This window comes from Microcebus murinus, chromosome 10, assembly GCF_040939455.1.
Source record: "Microcebus murinus isolate Inina chromosome 10, M.murinus_Inina_mat1.0, whole genome shotgun sequence".
Classification (NCBI taxonomy): domain Eukaryota; kingdom Metazoa; phylum Chordata; class Mammalia; order Primates; family Cheirogaleidae; genus Microcebus; species Microcebus murinus.
Window position 1 is genome coordinate 50,569,477 of NC_134113.1, and position 24,123 is coordinate 50,593,599.

The 24,123-nt window shown below is 35.7% G+C and overlaps 1 protein-coding gene across 3 annotated transcripts in view; it reads right to left on the bottom strand.

The window, feature by feature from the left end:
- The window catches only part of NELL2 (neural EGFL like 2), a 346,799-nt gene that overhangs the window by 288,978 nt on the left and 33,698 nt on the right, over positions 1-24,123 (bottom strand). For all 3 annotated transcript variants that reach the window (XM_076007197.1, XM_012747980.3, XM_012748043.2), the window contains one exon: positions 878-1,028. In XM_076007197.1, the coding sequence (XP_075863312.1) occupies positions 878-1,028 (151 nt within the window). The remainder of the gene's footprint in view (positions 1-877; positions 1,029-24,123) is intronic.

The window sequence follows — 24,123 nt, forward strand, 5'->3', positions numbered from 1 at the left end:
TATGCCCACACCTAGACAGGATCATTAGAACTTTTACATATGTGAAGCACTCTACATATATGTATATACACAAACTCTTTCACCTTCACAACAACCTGTGAAGTAGGAACTATGATTCCTGTGTACAGATGAGGAAATTGAGACCCAGAGAGGTTATATGACTTGCCCAAGGACCACAGAGAGTAAGAGGTGGAGCAGGGATTCCTAGTGAACATGAAGAAACTTTCATTGTCAGAACTGTGGTTATTCATTCAGGAAGGAATCATTTGAAGCTATTTGGTGTTATTTAGTAGCAATTTATGTATATGCCAAGTGTCATGAATGACTTTCTTCTTCCTTCGCTCTCCTCCTCCTCACTCCCACCAGTTCTCCTATTATGCTTCTATGTGTGAGAGAAGCAAGAAGATAGTAGACAGCATTTTTATTCAACACGTCAAAAAATACGGCTGTAACTGCTATAAACTATGAGGTAAAAAAGTTATCTATCAGTGATTAAAATTATAAGACTATTAAACTCTAAACCCAGGCAATTTTGCAAAGAAATAAAATATAATATTTTGTGGATAATCATTCACAAATTAAGAAGTATTTTTGGCTTTAACACTGAGAAAGATACCTCTTGAGGAATTTAGTAATTAATAAATTTGTTTCGGAATGATGACTTCTATGTGCTCTTAGCAACCTGACAAGCAGCAGCAACTTCTACTTTTAGGCCTCTCTCAATTATTTGTGTTTGTGATTTTGTGTAATGTAGCAAAATCATTCTGTTTTAAACCAATCTTATATATGTCATATCTGGCTTTTGTTTACTTCTCTTTAGTATGTTCTTTTAAGCATATAAAATGAAAATACAGGAAACTCCAGCAGCCACACTTACCTGCGATCCAAGTGGTGAATTGAGAGAATAACTCCTGAATTTAAGTGGGTCTGTTTTAGGGTCACCAAAATAGTAAATTCGTGTTTATTTCTCAGCTTCTGAAAAAACTGTTCAGCTGTAGCAGTGGATGCTTTTATGCTTCTGGGAGTATCTAAAAAAAAGAAATAAACACACACTAAGAATAGACTAGAATTTGGTTTTATAAAGTGCCTTTTAAATGCAACATCTTTCAAAAAACTTTATCAAGTGATGGCTAAAATATACCAAGTTTCAAACTCTCTTGGTAAATTCTTTCAACAAGACTTTATGCTATATATAACACAGGACAGTGAAATTATATCAATTGCCGAACTTGTGTTTCAGGAATCTTTTTTCAAAAATGTCACCTTTGAGGCAAAGAATTAAAGAACCTTATTTGAAGAAGTATGCTCCCAAGTTTTCTCCTTACACACTCCCTATATCCTAGATACCATAGCCATATTGGTGTCGACAATAAACAAAGATATGCACTTCCTAGAATAGGACCTAAACAACCACGCTAGACCATTTAGTTTTCTGACACCTCATGAGAGAAAACTGGATTTAAATCTATGTGCCACCCTCCACATTGGTGTCTTTAGCCAGAAGGCTTGCTATAGATTTTTTTAAAAGATCGTTGAAATTAGTCACTCTCAGCCTTCTGTGCAGTGAATAAAGCATTAAGATCAAATGATCTCATCATATTTGTGAAAAAAAATACATAGAACTTAATTTCCATCTCCTCTCCAGGCTCAGAGAAAGTTTAGTCAAGGAAGGTTTGTATGAGAGAGGAAAAACTTATACCCTGCACTTCCACATGATTTTGTACTCCAACCTCAGGATCTAGAGGACATGGGGAAAACAAGAATAGAGATAGATTTAGTGGACAGGAAAAATCTGTCATTCAAGCAATCTGTTAACTAAGCACAGGGCTCTCCTATTCATAGTGTGCATAAAGGGTTGATGAGAGGAGTCAGAAATGCAGTTTGTGCTGTGACAGAATCACTCTCCTATTTTCTATGCTTCAGCCTAAGAAAGTAGTTCTCCATGGGAGAATTGGCATTTGGAGAGGACAGTCCTTCCCTGTGGAGGACTGTTCACTGCAACGCAAAACATTTAGCACCCTGGGTCCCTGCCCAAGGAATGCCAGTGGCACTCAGCCCCCAGTCATTGCAATAACCCAAAGTACTCCCACACATTTCCAAACATTCCCTGGGAAGTGGTACAGCAGAAACCTCATTGAGAACCACAAACTTGATGAAACAGGTTAGAAAATTAACTCAAAATCTCCCACCTGTCTAGACCCATAAATTTATAAAATAAAAATATAATCATCCAGTTTGTATAAATCAATGGGAATACAAAGACATGGAGAAGACTTTGAGACACCCAAGTAATAGCAGAAAAGACAACTAATCCAATACAACAAAAGACATGCTGTCATAGAGGTAGGTACAAAGTGTTAATGGATCAGAGAGAAAAGTAGCCAACAGCATCTGGAGGAAGCCTCATAAAATAGATGCCAATTGATCAGAAGTTCACCAGATAAAGAAAGGAAGAAAGAATATTCTGGTCATAGGAACAGCTTATGAAAAAGCAGAGAGGTATGCAAGGGCACAACATAGCTAAAATGTGTATCAGCCATCACTGGATGGGTTGGGATAGAAGAGTTGGATTGGATGAGGCTGGACCTTATAGGCCAAGGTAATAGACACCTGCTAGTTCCATCACTGTTATCAATTTATCCTCTTAGGGGGAAAAAACACCTTATATTTGCCACTCTCCACTCCCACTTTTAACCCATGACCATGACTTTCTCTCTACTAGAATTCATCATGTGACACAGGTCTGACCAACCAGGGCATCACCTATCCCTGCCCTGGTAATTGGTTCAGGAATGGTTCAGAAACGTCCATATTCCCACTCAGCATTCACAACTCAAAAGCATAACAATAATCCATAGCTTTTCCCATGGTCAATGTAGTAGTTCCTCCCCAGGCTCTATCAGGGATAGGATAGGCTGTGGAAGGGATTCTGTGTAATTCCTCCTAGCTCCAAAACCTTCTGCTTCCTGAAGGAAGCATATAAAATGCCTGTCTGTGAGAATGATTTCATCAGGTGTCAACTTTTAATTTACCTTACACAAAAGTGAATCATTCGCAAATTCCATTACTTCATTTTAATTAGATAGATAAAAGCAAATTAAAATTAAATTATAAATATTTATTATGCTGCTTCTCTTCTTTTTAAGCAGGTAGAGCTTCAGCAGCATCCTTTGTCTTGCTGAGCAGGATGATAGATGGGGATGCAAATGAGGGAAATAGAGAAAGGACTACACTGAATACACAAATGATCAGACCCACAGAGACATCCAAGGATGTGGCCCAGAGAGCTTGAACTCTTATAGCAAGAGAAAGGGAATTTAGCAACATGTGGCGGCTACCTTACAAGGTGGAACTTTGGGAAAATGGTGCTCAAAGAAGACTTTTAGGCACTTTTTGTTGTCTGGCATGCATAGAAAACCTTCATTAAACCTCTCTATTATTCTCCATTGTTTCTGGAGTCAGATTTGTGTGAAGAGTTGAGAGTATGCATTATTTTCATTTTTTTTTTTAATTTTGTTTTACTTTCAGATGTGTTGACTTGTAAAGATTGGTCTTAAAGTGAAACAGAGAAGAACCTAAAAGAATGATATTATTTGAGTATCAGTAAAAATGTGAGTCACTGTGGTTGAAAACATGGTGAAGGAAACTGTAGACAAAGGTAACCATTAAAAAAACGAATCTGCATTTTGGAAAAATTTCACTGGTGGCCATGTGGAAGGTTATATGAAGAAAGAAAAAAATGGAAACAAAGAGAACACTTGAAAAGTTTGGCAACTTGGGTAATCATTAACTTTTATGTTATATTTTATGCATTTTAAATGTTATATTTTAATATTATATTTTGACATCCTACTTTTCCCAAACCAAACTGATTCTTTTGCCTCTGACTAGGAATAGACATTCAGAACTACCAGTCATTGCACTGCTTTTCAGGCATTTCAATGAGGGCCAGGTGAACACCAATGGGTGATCTGCACTGAAATGTTTTAAAAACTCCTTAAGGAGACCTGCCAAAGCAGAACCATCCTCCACCCCACCAGGGTGGAAACTGGGGTGCTATGAGGCCTCCATCCAGCTTAGACTTGAAGTTTATTCACTTATGCAGGGTCACAATCTAGGACAGGATCACTTACCCTGTCCGATTTCTCCTCCTAGCCCATTCATTATCCCCTGTTTTGCTCCCTCACTGGGGGAAGGGTGAATTGAAAGAAGAAGGGACCCTGCAGCTTGAACATGGCCAGCAAAAGCCCCATCAGGCTTCTTTTTTCCCACCCTGATTAACCAAGTTCATAGCAAAAGTGTTTAAAAACTGGAGCTTGCGTGAGCTTCCCACCTATGTTAGAGTGAGGAGCAGTATGGAAATCTTGTGGGAGGGAGAAAACCTGGCCTGATTTACCGTGGCCTTGGATGGTCTCCTCACCTGGCCCTCCCGCCCAGGGGCCCAGAACACAGGATGCTCTGTTTCCAGGTGTGACAGAGAGAGTACCTACAGGGATTATAAATCATAATTGCATCCTAATTTTCAGTTCTCTTTTAAAAATGGTGATTTTAAAGTGCTACAGGACATGTATGTGGACGTGTCCAGTAGAATGCTGGCACTTCAGAATTTGATTTCATGAGAAAGATCAAAGTTGACAACTAGATTGAGAAGTCATCAGAATAGGGCATCTAAAATCATAGGAGTGTTGAGTAAATTATAGAAATCTTAGAAATGAGAGGAGAATGAAAGGATGGCCCACAGAAATACTAAACCAGTAGCATACGAGGGGCAGCATATATAAGCATTATAAATACAAACATATACACACATATATAATGCTGCATACACACACATATAATACTATGCAATTTTATCCTTCACAATTGTATAATATATTTTTCTTCTTTGAACTCATTCTATTTTGTTCTCACAAAGCCCTGGAAACTTGACAGTGGCAATAATTACTATTTCATTTTATAAAAGGAGTTAAAAAAAAAAAACATGAAACAATTACACATTCACCCAAAGACACCAGCAAGTTAGATGTATAATCGGGATGACAATTTCTGGTCCAGTATTCTTTCCACTTAAAGGTCCTGCATCCTAAACATGGCATCCTTTATCCATGCTTAGTTTCCAGTCACAAACAAATGCAAATAAGAGCACCAACAGAAAATAATCCAGAAAAAAGTAATTACATAAGATAACATTTTTAGTTCCTTAAGTAACTAGCTTAGTAGTGATTTTAAGAAAGGTCAATTCCCCCATTTGCATTTCTGTTTCCCAATTTGTAAAATTGGCATTCTTGCCTTCCATTTTCATCTCAAGGATTATATAATGTTCAGAGAGACTTCTGAGTTCCAACGATTATTACTATAAAACCCAGTTCTGGTACTGACTAGAAAATTAAGTCAAGAAAACAACCATATGAGAATTAATTTTACTTTATTTTTGTTAAAAATCATTGAAGTTTTCAGAATTGAAAATTTAATTCACATAAGTATTAAGCAATTTCTCAACAAGGCCTCCTTTTACAAATAATCAAATATAGAAAAATAAAGTATAGTGGTTACAAGAACAAAACTGAACCCAGAAAAACAAGATTCCAATTCCAGCTATGTAGAGTATTATCTGTCTGTAGTATGTAGTAACCACCATGAGTTAGCTCTTAGGATTATAATTATTATTATTATTATTCCTACAAGTAATGAGATGACTGTAGAATCCACTAAAACCATCAACTTCCATAGTGCCCTTTTTATTTTTCAAGCTTACTTTCTTTCATTCTTAGTATCCTAAAATATCAGTTTCTAAGTGTGAACATTGACATAACATTTTTGGCAATTAAATTATTCTTACAATCCCACCTACCACTCTCTGTTTCTAGAGAACTACAAATGATCATTTTATATGGACAAAAATCAATGTAAACTGATATTCTTTACAAATCAGGGCAAAGATCATTTGAATTGCCTCTTCAGAGAAAAACAGGTTGAGAAAAGGAGTCTTGGAATGCTACTATGAAGCTCTACAGAAAAACTTATCAAGATTCCCATGCTGCATTGTGGTTTTTTAATTAGAGAATTGCTTGAGTTTAAACCTAAAATTTATTTCAATGTTTCCTATTTTTATTGTGCATAGAGTCTTAAAATCCCACTGATAAAATAACTAGTGGCAGTTTAAAGCAATTATTAATAAATAATGAAGCAGCTCAGAAACAATGACATCAAAATATCCATTTTTAGTCATGGAACCACTAAGATGGAGTGGTGAGTTCATATGTAGGTGTAGTAATAATTTCTAGGGATTTAAACAATGTGCTATATATTCTCCATATACATACACAGTTGATGCTGAAAGGAGAGAGAGAAAGAGAAAGAGAGAAAAACTGACTAATTTCTAAAATAGACTGCATTCAATGTAATTATTAATATATATGTGGTAGAAAATATGGGTTTTTACTGAAAAATAGAATCCAACTGGAGTTTCTTATTCTTTTTTTCTTTTTTACATTATTTCAAAATATTAATGGGTTCAAATGTTTTCAGTTACATGATCATTTTTGATATGTTTGAGTCAGAGTTATAAGTGTGCCCATCACACAGACAGTATTCATTGTACCTTTCAGTAGGGCTTTGCCCATCCTCTCCTCTTTCCTCCCCCTGCTCAATTTCCAATGAGTTTTACTTCCCCTTGTGCACATGTGTGGTCACTGGTTAGTTCCAATTTAATAGTGAGTACATGTGGTGTTTGTTTTTCCATTCTTCAGATATTTCACTTAGGATAATGGTCTCCAGTTACATCTAAATTGTTGCAAAAGGCCTTAATTCATCCTTCTTCATAGCTGAGTAGGATTCCATAGTATACATATACTACATTTGTTAAACTATTCATGAATTGATGGGCATTTTGGGTTGATTCTATATCTTTGCAATTGTGAATTATGCTACAATAAACACAAGAGTACAGGTGTCTTTTTGATGAACTGACTTCTTTTCCTTTGGGTAAATACTCAGTAGTGGGATTGCTGGATCGAATGGTAGGTCTACATTTAGTTATTTGAAGAATCTCCATACTGTTTTCCATAGAGGTTGTACTAATTTGCAATCCCACCAATACTGTATAAGCATTCCTTTCTCTCTGCATCCATACCAGCATCTATTGTTTTTGGACTCTGTAATAAAAACCATTCTAACTTGGGTAAGGTGATATCTCATTGTGGTTTTAATTTGCATTTCCCTGATGATTAGTGACTTGGAGAATTTTTTCATATGTTTATTAGCCATTTGTCTATCTTCTTTTGAAAAGCTTCTGTTCATATATTTTGCCCACATTTCAATGGGATTATTTGTTTGTTTTTCTTGCAGATTTGCTTGAGCTTTATGTAGATTCTGGTTATTAGCTCTTTATCAGATGTATAGTTTGCAAATACTTTTTCTCATTCTATAATTTGTCTATTTTGCTATTTCCTTAGTTGTACAGCAGCTTTTTAATTTAATCAAGTCCCATTTATTTATTTTCATTGTTGCTGTAATTGCCATTGGGGTCTCCTTCATAGATTCTTTGCCTAGGCCAATATCTAGAATAGTTTTTCCTATATTTTCTCCTACCATTCATATGGTTTCATGCCTTACATTTAAGTCTTTTATCCATCTTGAATGAACTATCGCTTTTTGTTGACTATATGATCTTATATATAGAAAAACCCAAAGATTCCACCAAGAGACTCCTGGAATTAAGAAATAAATCCAGCAAAGTTCTAGGTTACAAAATCAATGTACACAAATCAGTAGCATTCCTATACACCATAAAAGTCAAGCTGAGAGTCAAAGCAAATACTTAAGACCATTCACAATAGCCACAAAGACAATAAAGTACCAAGGAACATACTTAACCAAGGAGATGAAAGATCTCTACAAAGAGAACTATGTAACACTGAGGAAAGAAATCACAGATGACACAAACAAATGGAAAAACATATCATGCTCATGGATTGGTAGAATCAACATTCTTAAAATGTCCATACTACCCAAAGTAATTTATAGATTCAATGCCATCCCCATCAAAATACCAATGTCGTATTTCACAGATCTAGAAAAAATAATTATATGCTTCATTTACCAGAAAAAAGCCTGAATAGCCAAAGCAATCTTAAGCAAAAAGAACAAATCTGGAGGCTTCACATTCCCAGACTTCAAATTATACTATGAGGCTATAGTAATCAAAACAGCATGGTATTAGCACAAAAATAGAGACATAGACCAATGGAACAGAATAGAGAACCCAGAGATGAAACTGTTCACATACAGCCACCTGGTCTCTGACAAAGCAGACAACAATATACCCTGGGGAAAAGAAGCCCTATTCAACAAATCGTGCTAGGAAAATTGCATAGCCACATGCAGAAAAATGAAACAGGATCCATATCTCTTTTTTTTTTTAGTGGTCAAATTCTTCTTATTGAGGTATAATTAACAAATTAAAATTGTGTATTTAAAGTGTACAATGCGATGTTCTAACATACATATATTACTTGATTACTACAATCAAGTAATATGTTAGCTAACTAACATATCCATCACATCACATAGTTGCCACCTTTTAATATATGGTAAGAACATTTAAGATCTATTCTCTTAGCAAATTTCAAGTATACAATACAGTATTAATAATGATAGTGACCATGCTGTATATTACATCTCCAGTACTTATCCATTTTGCATAAATGAAACTTGTTACTCTTTGACCAATATCTCCAAATTTTTCCCCTCTCCCAACCCCCAGCAACCACCATTCTACTCTCCACTTCTGTGAGTTCAGATTTATTTAGATTCCACATATAAGTGAGATTGTGCAGTATTTGTCTCTCTGTGCCCACCTTATCCTACTTTTTAGCATTATCTCCTTCAGGTTTATTTATGTTTTCACACATGATAGGATTTCCTTCTAGTTTAAAGCTGAATAGTATTCCATCATGTGAATATAACACAATTTCCTTACCCATTCATCTATTGGTGTACATTTAGGTTGTTTCCAAGGCTTGGCTACTGTGAGTAATGCTACAATAAATATGGCATACATATATTGCTTCAAGATACTGATTTCATTTCCTTTGGATATATACCCAGAAGTGAGATTGCTGAGTCATATGATAGTTCTATTTTTTTATTTTATGAGGAATTTCTGCACTGTTTTTCATAATGACCAATTTACATTCACAACAATAGTGTACAAGGGTTTCCAAATGATAACTCATGTTATCATTAGGCTCTTTCATAATTAACAGGTGCGAGGTGATAGCTCATTGTGGTTTTAATTTGTATTTCCCTGATAATGCTGAACATTTTTCATATACTTTTGGCTTATTTTTATGAATTCTTTTAAAAAATTTTTATTCAGGTTCTTTGCCCATTTTTAATCAGGTTATTTGTTTTCTTTCTATTGGGTAACATAAGTTTCTTATATATTTTGGATATTACCTCCTTAGCAGATGTATGGCTTACCCATATTTTTTCTATTCTGTAAGTTATCTCTTCACTCTGTTGATTGTTTCCCTAGCTGTGCAGGAACTTTTTAGTTTGGTGCAATTCCATTTCTCTGTATCTGCATTTGTGGCATATCCTTTGGGGACTATATCCAAAAAAATTATTGCCAAACCAATGTCAAGAAATTGTTCCCCACCTCCCCACTATCCTTCCCAGCCTCTGGTAACCATCATTCTACTCTCTGTCTCCAGGAGTTCCTTATGTTTTCTTCTAATAGTTTTATTGTTTCTGGTCTTCCACTTAAGTCTTTTATCTATTTTGAGTTGATTTTAATATATAGTGTGAGACAAGGGTCTGATTTCACTCCTTTGCATGTAGATAACCAGTTTTCCAAGCACCAGTTATTGAAGAGACTGTCATGTCCCTTTAGTGTCTTCTTGGCACCTTTCTTGAAAATCAACTGGCTGTAAATGCATGGATTTTTTTTTTTCGGCTCTCTATTCTGTTCATTGATTTATGTGTTTTTGTGCCAATACTGATTTATGTGTTTTTGTGCCAATACCATGCTGTTTTGATTATTATTGTTTTGTAGTATAATATATTGAATTCAAATACCTTGATGCCTCCAGTTTTGTTCTTTTTGCTCAAGATCATTTTGGCTATTTGGGGTCTTTTGTGGCCTTCTATAAATTTTAGGATATTTTTTCTAATTTCTGTGAAAACTGTCATTGAAATTTTAATAGGGATTGCATTGAATCTGTGGGTTTATTTGGGTAATTATGTACATTTTAACAATATTTTTTCTTCTAGACAATGAACACAGGATATCTTTCCATTTATTTGTGTCTTCTTCAATTTCTTTCATCAGTGTTTTTTTTCTTTTGTTTTCAATATATGTATCTTTCACTTCCTTTGTTAAATTATACCTAAGTATTTTACAGTTTTGTATTATTATAAATTATATTGTTTTCTTAACTTATTTTTGAGCTAGTTTATTGTTAACCTATATAAACCCTCTAAATATTTTTAGTGTGTCAGTGGTAGAAGCAAGGAGACAGAATTTGTCCCTCTCCCGATAACAAAGAAATAGGTATTATTTTCTTCTTCTGAAATTAAAAAGTATCATTACTGCCATCATGAATCAAATGAGTTTCTGCCCACTGCGGTGTGTAGAAAGCTGAATTGATTTTTTTTCTCTACACAACCAGACTAATAAAAATACCATGTGTAAATTCAATTATAAAAACTGTCTAATCTTGGACATAGAATGGTTTACTTATAATATTCCAAAACTCACAAAATTACCAATTTTTTCAAGTACTTAACTATGAAATGTTATTGTCTTCTAAATTCAGATTAGAAATATACTAAGTTAGAACTATTATTATAGTCACTGTCCATTGCTCTCATTCACCCTTCAAGATGCCCATGCTTTTATAGTGCAAACTTTCAAGACAAAATAGTACTTATTTTAAAAGCCATTAAAATTTGATTAACACTACATACATAGTTTCCAAAGTCTTTAAACATGAACAATCTAATTTAAGCCTCACAGCAACTTTGAATAAATAGGATTGTTAGCTCCATAATAACAGAAATTACAGATGAGAAAAGAGAAGCACAGAGAAGCCAAGATGGTTGGGGTCATCCTTGTAAGTAGCTCATAATCAGGGCTCATTTTTATGAACTTACTATATCAGGAAATAACAAAAGCAAATGCTCCAGTATGCAGGAAGAAACCCACCAACTTCAAGTGGCAGAGCCAGAATCCTAACCAAGGCCAATGTGCTTCCTATTATTACACAACAGTGTCCTACCAACACCATGGTGATGCACACTCCACGAGTAGATAAACCTTCATTTTAAATTAACTTTTGTAAAAATATATTCTGAATATAAATTTCTCTTGATCTTTAGATAAATAAGGCTTTCCAAATATACAAAATTATTTATGTCATATAATCTCTTAGCTACATACCCTTCTAAACTACCAAGAGTAAACTGCACTAAATTTTAAAACAAAAATCTGTTTAAAAAGACAATTTTAAAATAATTCTGCTTAAACAGTAATTGAGAAAAATGTATGAGTAATACACAACTTTTTCATGGGACAAACTCACATTTAATTATGCCACATTATCACCCTTAAGACATCTATATGCCTCCTGGTTAAGAGAGTGCAAAAACATACCCTTAGAAAGCCAACTTGGAGATTCCCCTTCCACATTCTTATTCCCATTAAAAAACTTCAAAAATGTCTTTCAAAGCTAGGACTAATTATAATTTAATTCACAACAAACATATTTCTTCATGTATTATTAACAAAAATGTGTGTTGGCTTTATGTTGTGAATATTCAACCACATAAAAACACATAAACATTAATACAACCATAAATCAGAAGTATAGGCATTAACCAACCAATCAAATAAACAAAAACAAATAGCAGGTTTTACTTCTGGATCCAGCAAGTAAATGATTGACCTTAAGCAAATCATTTGATTCACATGTTGGAATGTCATTAATAAAAAAAGAACAAAAGGATATGGGGGCAGGGGCTATAAACAATAAGATGCCCCTATAATATGGAGGTTGAAATTAAAATACTAAAATTTTATATACAACAGATATAATACAAGTTATTAAGATAATTCCATTTTATTTGTTTTCATTCCATGCTAACAAGCAAACTTTTGATAATAATTTGGCTTCTAGGGTATGTTTTCTTTCAGAGAGAATAATAGTGATCAACCACTATGAATATTCTACTTTAGTTCACTGTTGTAATTCTCATTGTAGGTTAAAATTAAAATTGGCACTTGAGTTTATAATCAGATTAATGCTTTTGACTAATGTGAAACAGTCCCTGAGAACCTCATCAGTAAAGTTAACCAGCTGTTTTGATGCCAGCAAAATTCAGAAACCAGCCAAAACAGCCTTCCTCTTTACCATTCCTTCCTTAAAATATAATACTGTTTAAGAATAAGATCACATAGGTAGAAATATAGGTAGAAGTGTTTCTACATAGGTATAAATAAAAGGAATGATGATGATTGATGATGATAATGACAACAATGACTATGATGATGATGGTGGTGGTGATGATGATGATGTCATTCATAACTTTAATAGACGGATTGCATTCCCCGTTGATCCTCCTTCATTATCTATCAACGGCAGTCTCAACAACACCATTTGAACACTTGTAGCAGATTTAAAAGCCAGCAATTTGCTAGACTTTTATTTAAGCCAATCCAAAATGTTATATCTAATTGAACCCAAATTGAATGCCTACAATTTGTCAGCTAACATCACGAACCAATGTCTTCAAACACAAGGAACATTAAATTAATGGACTATCATAATTTCCAGAATATCCTTCTATCTGAACCACAGCCATTAAACCCCAAATAATTGAATTATTTGAATTTTTTTTTAAAAAAGGAAAAAAAAACTTGAGTTTTCACTGTTCTTACCCTTAAGAGTACATAAAAAGGCTCAAATGCACCTTCCTATACTGACACCAGTTATTGGTGTATGAGGTATTGCTTAAATTAACAAATCACTCACTTTAGCCTTAAAGTTTATAAACTCATGAATTAGGTAATTTTTCTCATTATTAAATTATCCATTTATAGTATCTAGCAATATTTTAAATGCACATATAGTTACTGTTTGTAAAGTGCTTATTGATTAAGAGAGTAATTATACGTGCAAAAAAGAAATGAGTATAAACTGATTTTTTTCAAGTGAAAACTGAGTCACAAGCCATTCCTTTATTTTCTTTGAGGTCTGATCAAATATTCACACCGTACCTAAGAGGAAATTTAAAATGTCCTTTCAAAAAGAGAGTTATCTTCCTATCCACACATATGCTACAGTTTTGACTTGGCTCTAATAAAATGATTAATGTAAAAAAAAGAAAAAGTATTTAAAAAATCAAGGTGAGATTTCTATTATATATCTTCAACACTTTATTGATACCTATTAATTGACAGGACTAAAGAATAATGATATATACAATAATTTTACATCCATAAAATGTGAAGGTTATGAATTGTGCGACCTCAGATTCCACAAGCAAATTCTAAGAGAACATTTGCTGAATAGCCAAAGAGATAGTACATGGTACCCCATCAATTATGCAAAGCTGAAGTGCTGAAATGCACAATTTCATCTTCCACCTAATAGGCTGATTTGACCTGAGACATCAATTTTGGGAGTTTGTTCTGCTTTTATCCTTCTTTAATTATAATAATCAAATTATTTCAGAATAACAAGACACCAAAATATCAGTTATCATGATTAATCACCCCATCAAAATTGAGCTATTTTTTTCTGTGATTATTTTCACTGCAAGAAAGAAACAGCATTATAAAGCACCAAAGGACAAAGGGCACATCATAATCAACTTCTCAATCCAGAGTTTCAGACACTAACCTTTATGTCAGTCCCTGCCCTGGTTTTCCCAGACCCCAGATATGCCTCCCCTCTCAGTTTCTGAGTCAGTTATAATTGTGATGCCAGAAAATCACAAGTGGGACTTAAAATTAAAAGTCTTGCTGATCAGAGATTCAACAAAAAAGAGCTCTGGAAGTCGGTGTCTCTAAAATAAATCATTTCCCAATCCCACTGTGTTGGCCCAGTCTACAGAGTTGACCTCCTTGCCTGGAACTCTACACTCTGCCCTGCATACTCATCTGCCTGGTTGAGGCTTTGATGCTTTGTCAGGATTTTCCCAAATAACTCTCTCACTCTTACTCTCTTCCCACTCTGAATGGATGGAATGGATGAACCTTGCTAAAAAGTATCAGAAAGCTACATCTACCAAATGCTGCCTGCCTGCCTTTGAGCTATAGAGGCCATTGGACTTGCTCCACTTACTGGACTGGTGTCCACCCCCAACTCCCACTTATTCTCATACCACACCCCCAGCTCCATCTTATCACCCTCTTGAAGTTTTTCCCACAATTATGAATTTTTTTCTAAATTAAATTCATTATTTAACAAATTGACTGCCACACTAGAAAAAACAATTTTTCTTCCTTGGGGCCATGGTATTTTATTAGAAAAATAGAATATAAACTTCAAAAATAAAATGATCCTTTCTAATTTAATGAAAAACTTGTTATTTTTTATTGTTTTCTGTGCAAGAGTTATATGCAACTTGGAAAATAGTTCACACAGTTCCCAAGGTAGAGACACGTGAGTTATATACGCTTCGTGAGGCCCTGGGCTCAAAACTAGCATGAGTTGAATACAACTCACATGGTAGTTAATGTTTTAAATGCTGATACTATTATACCTCTGCATAGAGCATAGAAGATTCACTTACTATCTAAAATAATCTCTGGATTTCACCTTCCTGAACGCCATATAATCTCTAGTGCTGATTTATCCATTCCCAGGAGCATGACATCTGATTCCCACCATACCAGTATCTCTCCCATTTCAAGGAGAGATTTCTTCCTTAAGTGCCCATTGCTAGACTAAAGATTGCCTCCAGTTTCCTGCTCACATCAAATGAGTTCAACAAATATACACTGAGCACATAGTAAGTGTTCAGTACATATTACATAATGATCATGTTGGGAATTCTGCAATGAAGATCAGGAATAATCCAATAGCATGAAGTGTCTATATCACTGTGGCAGATTGCTGATTGTCCTCCAGAAGCAATAACTCTCTTCCTCATTTTAGTCATAAAACTGTCCACTTTTATCTGAGCACATGGTTACCCAGCTAGAAACTACATTCTCCAGCATCCTTTGCAACCACAGAGAATAGGCAATTTAAATCCTAGCCAATGGGAAGAGAGCAGAAGTAATAGTTGCTACAATCCAGACTTTATGATTAAAAAGGAGACTGTTTGAGAACCCAGATATAAACCCATCCTCATATAGCCATCTAATCTTTGACAAAGCAGACAAAAAACATACACTGGGAAAAGAATCCCTTTTCAATAAATGGTGCTGAGAAAACTGGATAGCCACATGTAGAAGACTGAAACAGGATCCACACCTTTCACCTCTCACAAAAATCAACTCACACTGGGTAACAGACTTAAATCTAAGGTGTGAAACTATTCGAATTCTAGAGGAAAATGTTGGAAATACTCTTCTAGACATTGGCCTAGGCAAACAATTTATGAAGAAGACCCCAAAGGTAATCACATCATCAATAAAAATAAATAAATGGGACCTGATCAAAATTAAAAAGCTTCTGCACATCCAAAGAAACTGTCAAGAGAGTAAACAGACAACCTATAGAATGGGAGAAAATTTTTGCAAGCTACACATCCGATAAGGGCTGATAACTAGAATCTATTTAGAACTCAGGAAAATCAGCAAGGAAAAATCAAACAACCTTATCAAAAAGTGGGCAAAGGACATGAACAGAAACTTTTCAAAAGAAGACAGAATAATGGCCAACAAACATGAAAAAATGCTCAACATCTCTAATCATCAGGGAAATGTAAATCAAAACCACAATGAGATATCACTTATCTACAGTGAGAATGGCCTTTATTACCAAGACCCAAAACAATAAATGTAGGCGTGGATGCGGAGAGATAGGAACACTCCTATGTTGCTGGTGGGACTACAAACTAGTTCAACCTCTGTGGAAAGCAATATGGAAATACCTTAAAGAGATATCTACCATTTGATCCAGCAATCCCATTACTGGGCATTTACCGAAAAGAACAAAAGACACACTATAAAAAAGACACCTGCACTTGAATGTTTATAGCAGCACAATTCACGACTGCAAAGATGTGAAACAACCCAAGTGCCCACCAATACATGAGTGGATTAATAAAATGTGGTATATGTATACCATGGAGTACTATTCAGCTATAAGAAATAACAGTGATATAGCACCTCTTGTATATTTCTAGATAGAGCCATTTTACTAAGTGAAGTATCCCAAGAATGGAAAAATAAGCACCATATGTACTCACCAGCAAACTGGTATTAACTGATCAACACCTAAGTGAACACATAGGAATAACATTTATCGGGCAGGTGGGAGGGGGGAGGAGGGGATGAGTATATACATACATGATGGGCACAGTGTGCACTGTCTGGGGGGTGGACACGCTTGAAGCTCTGGCTCTGGGTGGGGGACAGGGACAGGGAGGAAAGGTACCACACATAACCAAAACAGTTGTACCCCCATAATATGCTGAAATTAAAAAAAAGGAGACTGTTTTCCCTCCACTATTCCTTTCCCTCAGACAGTAATAGGGATATGGTAATAATAAGCCAGTTTCCTCAGTTAGGACAAGGGCTTTGTGGATCTAAAAAATAGACAGAACCTGGATCCTTGAATAATCTCAGGTAACAGAGCTGCCCATCAGCTCTGGACCATCTGCCTAACTCTAGATTGTTACATGAGAGAGAAATAAAATTCTTTCTCACTTGAGCACTTCATTTTTGGTCTCTTTATTACAGGAGCTTAGCCTACTCCCTAAACAATGCATCTCTCCCAGTTTCCTATGACTTATTCAGATGTTTCCCTAGGGTTTCAGTCTTTAAAACAAGGATCAGAAAAGTTTTTCTATAGAAGGCCAGATAGTAAATTTTTTAGGCCTTGCAGGACACATACAATTCTGTCACATATTCCTTTTTTATTTCCTTTTTATAATCCTGTAAAAATGTAAAAACCATTCTTAGTTCAAGGGGCCAGACAAAACAGGCCCCAAATTTGGCCCATGTGGCCATAGTTTACTGACCCCTAGAAGCAATAAATTTAGATATAATTTCCCCTAAATAGAAATTCTTTTATCTTTTTAGTTGGTTATATTTATGTCTAAAAAGGAAGATCAAAATAATGTGATAAGAGGCTTAGTTAGAGCAAGTACTGGATGCTTGGAAGCAGAAAAGGAAAAAGGTAAATACAGCCTATTAACTAGTTTCCATCATCGGTGTCGATATGCCTATGCTGGGCACGTACTTTCATGTCTTTTCATAACAAAGAGCATATTGTTGTCTACCCAAGTAACTAAGTAAAGGCTGGAGATTTATTTTACCTTCAACATTTCTTAGCATTGCCATCTATTTTAATGTTATGATTTAAAAGGTGGGGTAGATGATAACCCCAATGAACCAAACTAGAACACATACTAGAAAAGTTATTGCGTTTTGTATTGTTATATACTAAAACCAAAAGACTCTCTCTTTTCCCATTGGATGATATTGACTGGCACATCTGCATGAAGATCCTAGATTTATGAAAAGAACTTAGTCATTTCTAGCATTCTAAGGTGAGAATGTTCCTAGAAAAAGGGATAATAAAAGACCTAAATTAATGACAGGTACAAAACTTTCCCCTCAGATGGTTACACTGTGGTTTGAGTATTTTCTTAGAAATATTATAAATTTCCAGAATATCAGAGAAAATAATTACTAGCTGAATGTCCAGAAAAACCTTCCAGAACCAAATGTAAGCATTGAAATTGTCTTCTCTCAATTCCACCATAAGTTCTGTTGAGAACACTTAACAAATAATGTTCTTGCTTTTGTTTTTTGTTTTTGTTTTTGTTGGTTTTGTTTTTCTTTTGCTGTGTGAGATTCCATTTTAAAAAGACAATTCAAGCAAAAAGTTGGATGTTCTACAAAATAGTCTACAGATAACTTCTTCACTACATTTTACATTCTAAAACAGAGGAGAATTGCACATCAAAATGATCCTGGAATTATACTGCAATCAGGATTTAACATCTCACATCCCATCTTCTTGACATTCTCTTCCACTCATGATAATCCACAACTCTGACTGTTAAGTATACACTTTCATTATTTTTCAGTGTAGCACTCTGTGCTTCCTTACGTCTTTCTCTGTTTCTTGTTTAATTGTTTTATATGCCAGTCTTACACTCTTAGAAAGACTGATTTTTATCTCCTTAAAGACAAGAACTGTATATTATACTTCTCTTCTACCCCAGTAACTACCAGTAATTATAGCCCAAGACAGAGAAAAGGGTTCAGTAAATATCTGTTGAATGGAATTCAATTAATTTTCCTGTTTCCAGGGCTTGGAAGATAAAAAAAATTGTGCCTACCTTGCTGTGTAAGAATAAACTACTCCCCTCCCCTCCCAATGCTCCACTGAAGCAAGGTTTACAACCCCAACTTGCAGCACAGCCCTAAGCAATACTTGATAATCTCACAAACAAACACAATTTATCCTGCACAAAGGTTTACAGGGAGGTCCTGGGAGGCAAAGCCCATACTAATTACCAGGTCCAGCTATCTCATTAGCCCAGGTTAGGAAAGTTGCTAGGATTTAAAATCCTATTGAAACCAAAATGTCTGAGTAGAGTTTAAAACAATCTTCTTTCTTCCATACCAGCATTTCCTGTCTGAATGCTAGTTCAAGTCATATATTTCTTCTTCTTTGGTCCATATTTCACTTCCACAAAATTATTTTCATTATAGCATTTGGATGATAAAATGGGCATTTCTACCTCAAGAACATATTTAGATATGTCTCTGATTTAGATATGTCTCTGAATTACATACATATGAAAGAACTAATAATTTCATTTCTAATTTAGGAAATTAGGCCCAAACTTTAACAATGTATTATATTTCCTATTTAAACACTGACATTCATTGATCCATTCACATATACCCTCATTTCCATTCCTTCTCTCTCTTACCTGTACAATCTCACACTCACTGGACACATATTCTAATTTTGTTTCTCTTATGCTTTCTTATTTTTACCATTTATTCATTCCTTTCTCTTGTTTTATAAAGTATAGATAAATACAGTAAAGGTATAAATACCATATAGATATAAATATATAAATATAGTATATAACTATATGTGTGTGTATGTGTATATATATATATATGGGTATATTTATATGTAGACACACACATGTATTTTTACTATAGTCGATCTACAATTTATAAATGTGTCTGTGCTCCAAAACATTGTTTAATTATCAGTTTTTAGGATCTTAGCCTGCATTTTTACACAGAAGCAATATTATATAAGATGTCTAGGTCTTCAGAAAATTTAGTCTACTATAGTATGCTGTGGCTTATTTAAATCCAATAAATTCTAGCTTCATGAATCCAATAAACTGAATTCAGCAACACCTGACACTTTGGTGGACAGGAAGAATCTGGAAGCCAAGATAAGATAGAGTGATGGAGCTACTGAACAAGCAGTTTAATATATAATAGTCAAAGGGTAAAGGTGAACTCAGGATTAATCAAGTTAAAAACTCCAAGCAGAGGAAGCAGTATGTGCAAAGCATGGGGGACTGAAGGAGGACGGCACATTCATAGGCCTCCCAGGATTTTATACTGCTGGAGCATAAGGTATGTGGGAGGGAGGAAGGGGGGAGTAGAAGGAGTCTAGACAGGTGGTTAGGAACAGATCATAGTTGTGTGATCAGCCTTTTCAGAGACACTGTGTTACTCAGAGAATTGCAGGGCTACGAGGAAATCAAAGCAGAAGAACTGGGCCAGCAGAGTGGAACATACGGAAAAGCTATGACTCAGTCAGCAGGCAGCAGCACAGGGCTTTTCTTAGGAACACCAAGCACCAGTCATTAGCACAATGAATTCCAATTCTATTCCCACACTAGTGGGGTGATGTCCCAATGTATTCTCTGTTCTGGTCAGAACTGGCTCAGGAACAGGGAATAGTTGGCATACAGGGCCTTAGTTACCCAAGCCTAGAACTGCTGACACAGGCTGTCATTTACAGCTTGGCCTCCAGGTGAAGCCACACTCAAACTTTCCACTTGGAACCTCAAGAATGTTTCCTCTCTAGCAGCACCTGCAAAGGGAATGGACGCTCTCCCTCCCTGGCCCATATTAGGCTATAGGATCAGGAACAGGAGCCTGAGATGCTCCTGGCAGTTCTGAAGGAATAAGGGGAGGAGGATATAGAAAAAGCTCAGGGATCCCAGCCTCAATGAAGAAAAGCTGGGATATCTACAGCCAGTGAAGAAGGAAGAGAGAAGGTCCTGGGACAATGAAGACTTTCTAACTAGAGAGCCACTGGCATGAAAGAGACCTAGCATCTAGGCATCTAGGATACCGAGCATTTAGGATAGTGCCTGGCAAATAGTGAGCATTCTAGCAATATTTGTTGAATAAATAATGACAGCTATTTATCAAGTGTTTCCTATGTGAGGCACTATCCTAAATGCTTTGTTTGTATTGGCTAAGTAGGTATTATTAGTGTCCTTTTACTGAGATTAAGCCACTTGTTCTAAGTCAAGGTTCCTTAAGCTCAGCACTATACACATTTTGGACCAGATAATTCTTTGTTGTGAGGAGCTGCTCTGTGTAATGTGTGATGTTTAGCAGCACCCCTGGCCACCAGTGGGACCCCTCCCCTAATTGTGCCAATCTAAAATGCTTCTAGACATTGCCAAATGTTTCCTGGGGGGCACAAAACTGCCCCCAGTTGAGAACCATTGCTTAGGTTTTCCAGACTTGCACCCAGGTAGACAACTCTAGAGACTGTGCTCTTAACCTCTAGGCTATAGCAGTCAGACAAGCATGTGACAGCCAGCATTTAGCGACTGCTTACCCAGGAGAGCCAGGCTTCCCAGTATCATCTGAGAGCTTTCCAGTATCATCTCCCCTAATTGTTACCATAGATGTGCATCTGGATAGATACCTTTAAAGCCAAACACTACAGAAGAATAATTTAAAGGAATATTTTTAAGTTAATTCATATCTGCCATATACTTTTCCATATACTTTGCAGGACTCAGAACTACATTTTGGCTTTTTGATTCCTAAGGCCCTGATTTTTCAGTCCCATTTTTGGTAACAGCAATGTTCCTTACCAAACTAAAAAATGGATTAAATTTTCCACATTAAATCAATTCTGATTTCTATGTGGCATTGAAGATTTATATTGTGCCAGTTTTATTATAATTCTCTAACATCATCTTAAAGTAGAAGCACAAATCACTAGAGAATAGCTTCCTAAAGATGTGAGCTCCAAAAATAAAATGGTCTTTGTGAAACCTGCATGCACGGGGGTTCCTTAATTGTAATGCTGCCAATGCACTTTACGGATGCCTGGGCTCTAATAACAACATAAGCAAACCACAATCCATACAGCTTACCTCTCTCACTTTTTAAATTCATCTGGAAACTAGTCCAAGGGGTTTAATTTCAAATCCTTCCACCTGTCTTTTAGTATTTAGAAGACATAACATAAAACATTTACCTCATTAAAGGTAATAAACCCCACTGAGAAATTATGGCACCAAAATTTGGTAGCATGGTGTTCCATAAAGCACAAAAAGGATGTCTGAAATTATGTCAACAGAGGATACCTTGAAAGGTCAATGAGAGCACTTATGTTGCTGACTGTGTTGAAAAAACCAGCAGCTACTATTCATGAGTAACAATCGTGAAAAATGCTTTTGGTAAATAATGTCAATACGAATTACTTAGGAAATATACAGATTGGGAGTATTGGTCCTTTACTGCATAAATGTACCTACATCTTGAATAAGCATTTCTAAATAAATGTATAAACTCTGGAGTCAGTGTATACAGAATTTCTATGCCAGTCCCATCATTTTCCAGCTTAAGCAAGTTGTTTAACCTCTCTGGGCCTTGGTTGGCTTGGTTTATGTTTTAGTCTGTTTGCATTGCTATAAAGAAATACCTGAGGCTGGGTAATTTATAAAGAAAAGAGGTTTACTTGTTTCATGGTTCTGCAGTCTGTACAAGAAACATGGTGCCCAGCATCTGGTTAAGGCCTCAGGAAGCTTCCACTCATGGTAGAAGGTAAAAGGGAACAGGTATCACATGGAAAAAGGGAAGAAGAGGTGTGAGGGGAGGTGCCAAGCTTTTTCTAACAATCAGTTCTCATGGGAACTAATAGTGAGAACTCATCACCCAGAGGATGGCACCAAGTCATTCATGAGGGATCTGTCCCCAAGACCTAAACACCTCCTACTAGGCCCCACCTGCAGCACTGGGGATAAAATTTCAACATGAGATTTGGAAGAGCCAAACCAACCTTATCCAAACCATAGCAGTTCCCATCTATAAAATGAGAATAATAATAGTACATAGGATCGTTGTCAGAACTAACATATATAAACCACCACTTAGAACAGTGCTTGGCACATGATAACTGCCCAATTAACATATCACACACATTTTGATAATTTGTATTTAAACTGGTGTGCAATTACATCGTGAATGAAAAAATAGCCAAACCCTCAACGCCAGGTCAACTGGCATGTCTACAGTAGCTCTTCTGGCAGAACTAAACTACTTATATGTTTATTACAGTATGAGTGGCAGAAAAATCATGGGAACAGTAGAACACTTCTCTAAAAGATATGGATATGAACAGTCATTTCAACATGCACATCATCAGCTTTTAATAGTCACAATTGTAAATGCATTCAACTAAATGGGAATATGTTGAACCATGAAATTTTCTTCTGCTGGTCTGGGATCCTAGCTTCAACATCTGAGAAGGAGGAGGACCTGATGACTGCAAGATGGCAATTTACAAAGTGTGATGAGGTTAATTTTGTGCATCTCCCACACATGCTTCAATCTGTGCCACATGAGTGAATTTATGCTACACCATTCCTGTTCTCACTGATACTTGAAAATTTTTCTCATTCCTTTATACTATCTGTGAAGGAAGATTGTCTGCCATTGTACTAATTATGCTTCTGCAGAATATGTATGTGCCTCTGGGTAACTTTGGTAACCCCAAACAAAAATTTTTAAAGACAATTAAGGCATTATAGTCATTATTAGAAAAATCAGTCTACATTTATATTACTTACAATAATGGTAGTAAAGAAAAACAAAACTGTATTAGAAGAAACAAAAATTATCTGTATATACAAATGATAGGCAATATAACTCATAAAAAAGAATTATTTGTAACAGTGACCCAGATCAGTTTTAAGTATCCATAAGATTTCTGTACATTAATATTAATTAAGAACATAGGCATTCATATATAAAACTAGGGAAATCCTGCACTACCCTAACAGTAACCACAAAAATGCTTTTCAAAAAGGACCCTTGAGTTTTATGCAAAAATACTATTAATAGTATGAAATGTATACCTGTTAACAATCTAATTCCAAGCTTTTTTCTCTATTAGAATATTTTTCAAACTTCTAACACAACTTAGTGAAGTTTTCATCTGAGGACTATCATTTCTTCAAGTTTGCTGTCAAGGCTATGATCATGGTGAAAAGTTTTTGTAAGGACTCCACTGAAAAAGACCGTAAGAATGCTGCTCTTCACACCCATGATAACACTATCTGACAGCCATCTGGGGACACAGCTTTGGATTGCTTTTATGTCAGTCGTGCCCAGTTGTACTGCTTAGCCTACACTTTCTCAGTTCTTCCCATGACCAATGGTGCACACTTGCAAGACAGATGCCTCAGGGCAAGTTTCCATTCTGTTTCTCAGAATTCAGTGCTAATTGTCACTACCCTTTCACCCTCGTCCCAGGCCACTCTCCCACATATGTGCTGAGTTCCAACTACACCAACCATTTGCAAGCCTCCAAATGCACCAAGTTCTTAAACTCCCCTTATCTTTATACATGCTATGCCTCTGCCTAGAATGTCCATCCTTACCTCACTGGCCTGTCAAGCCATCACCTAAATGATTTCCAA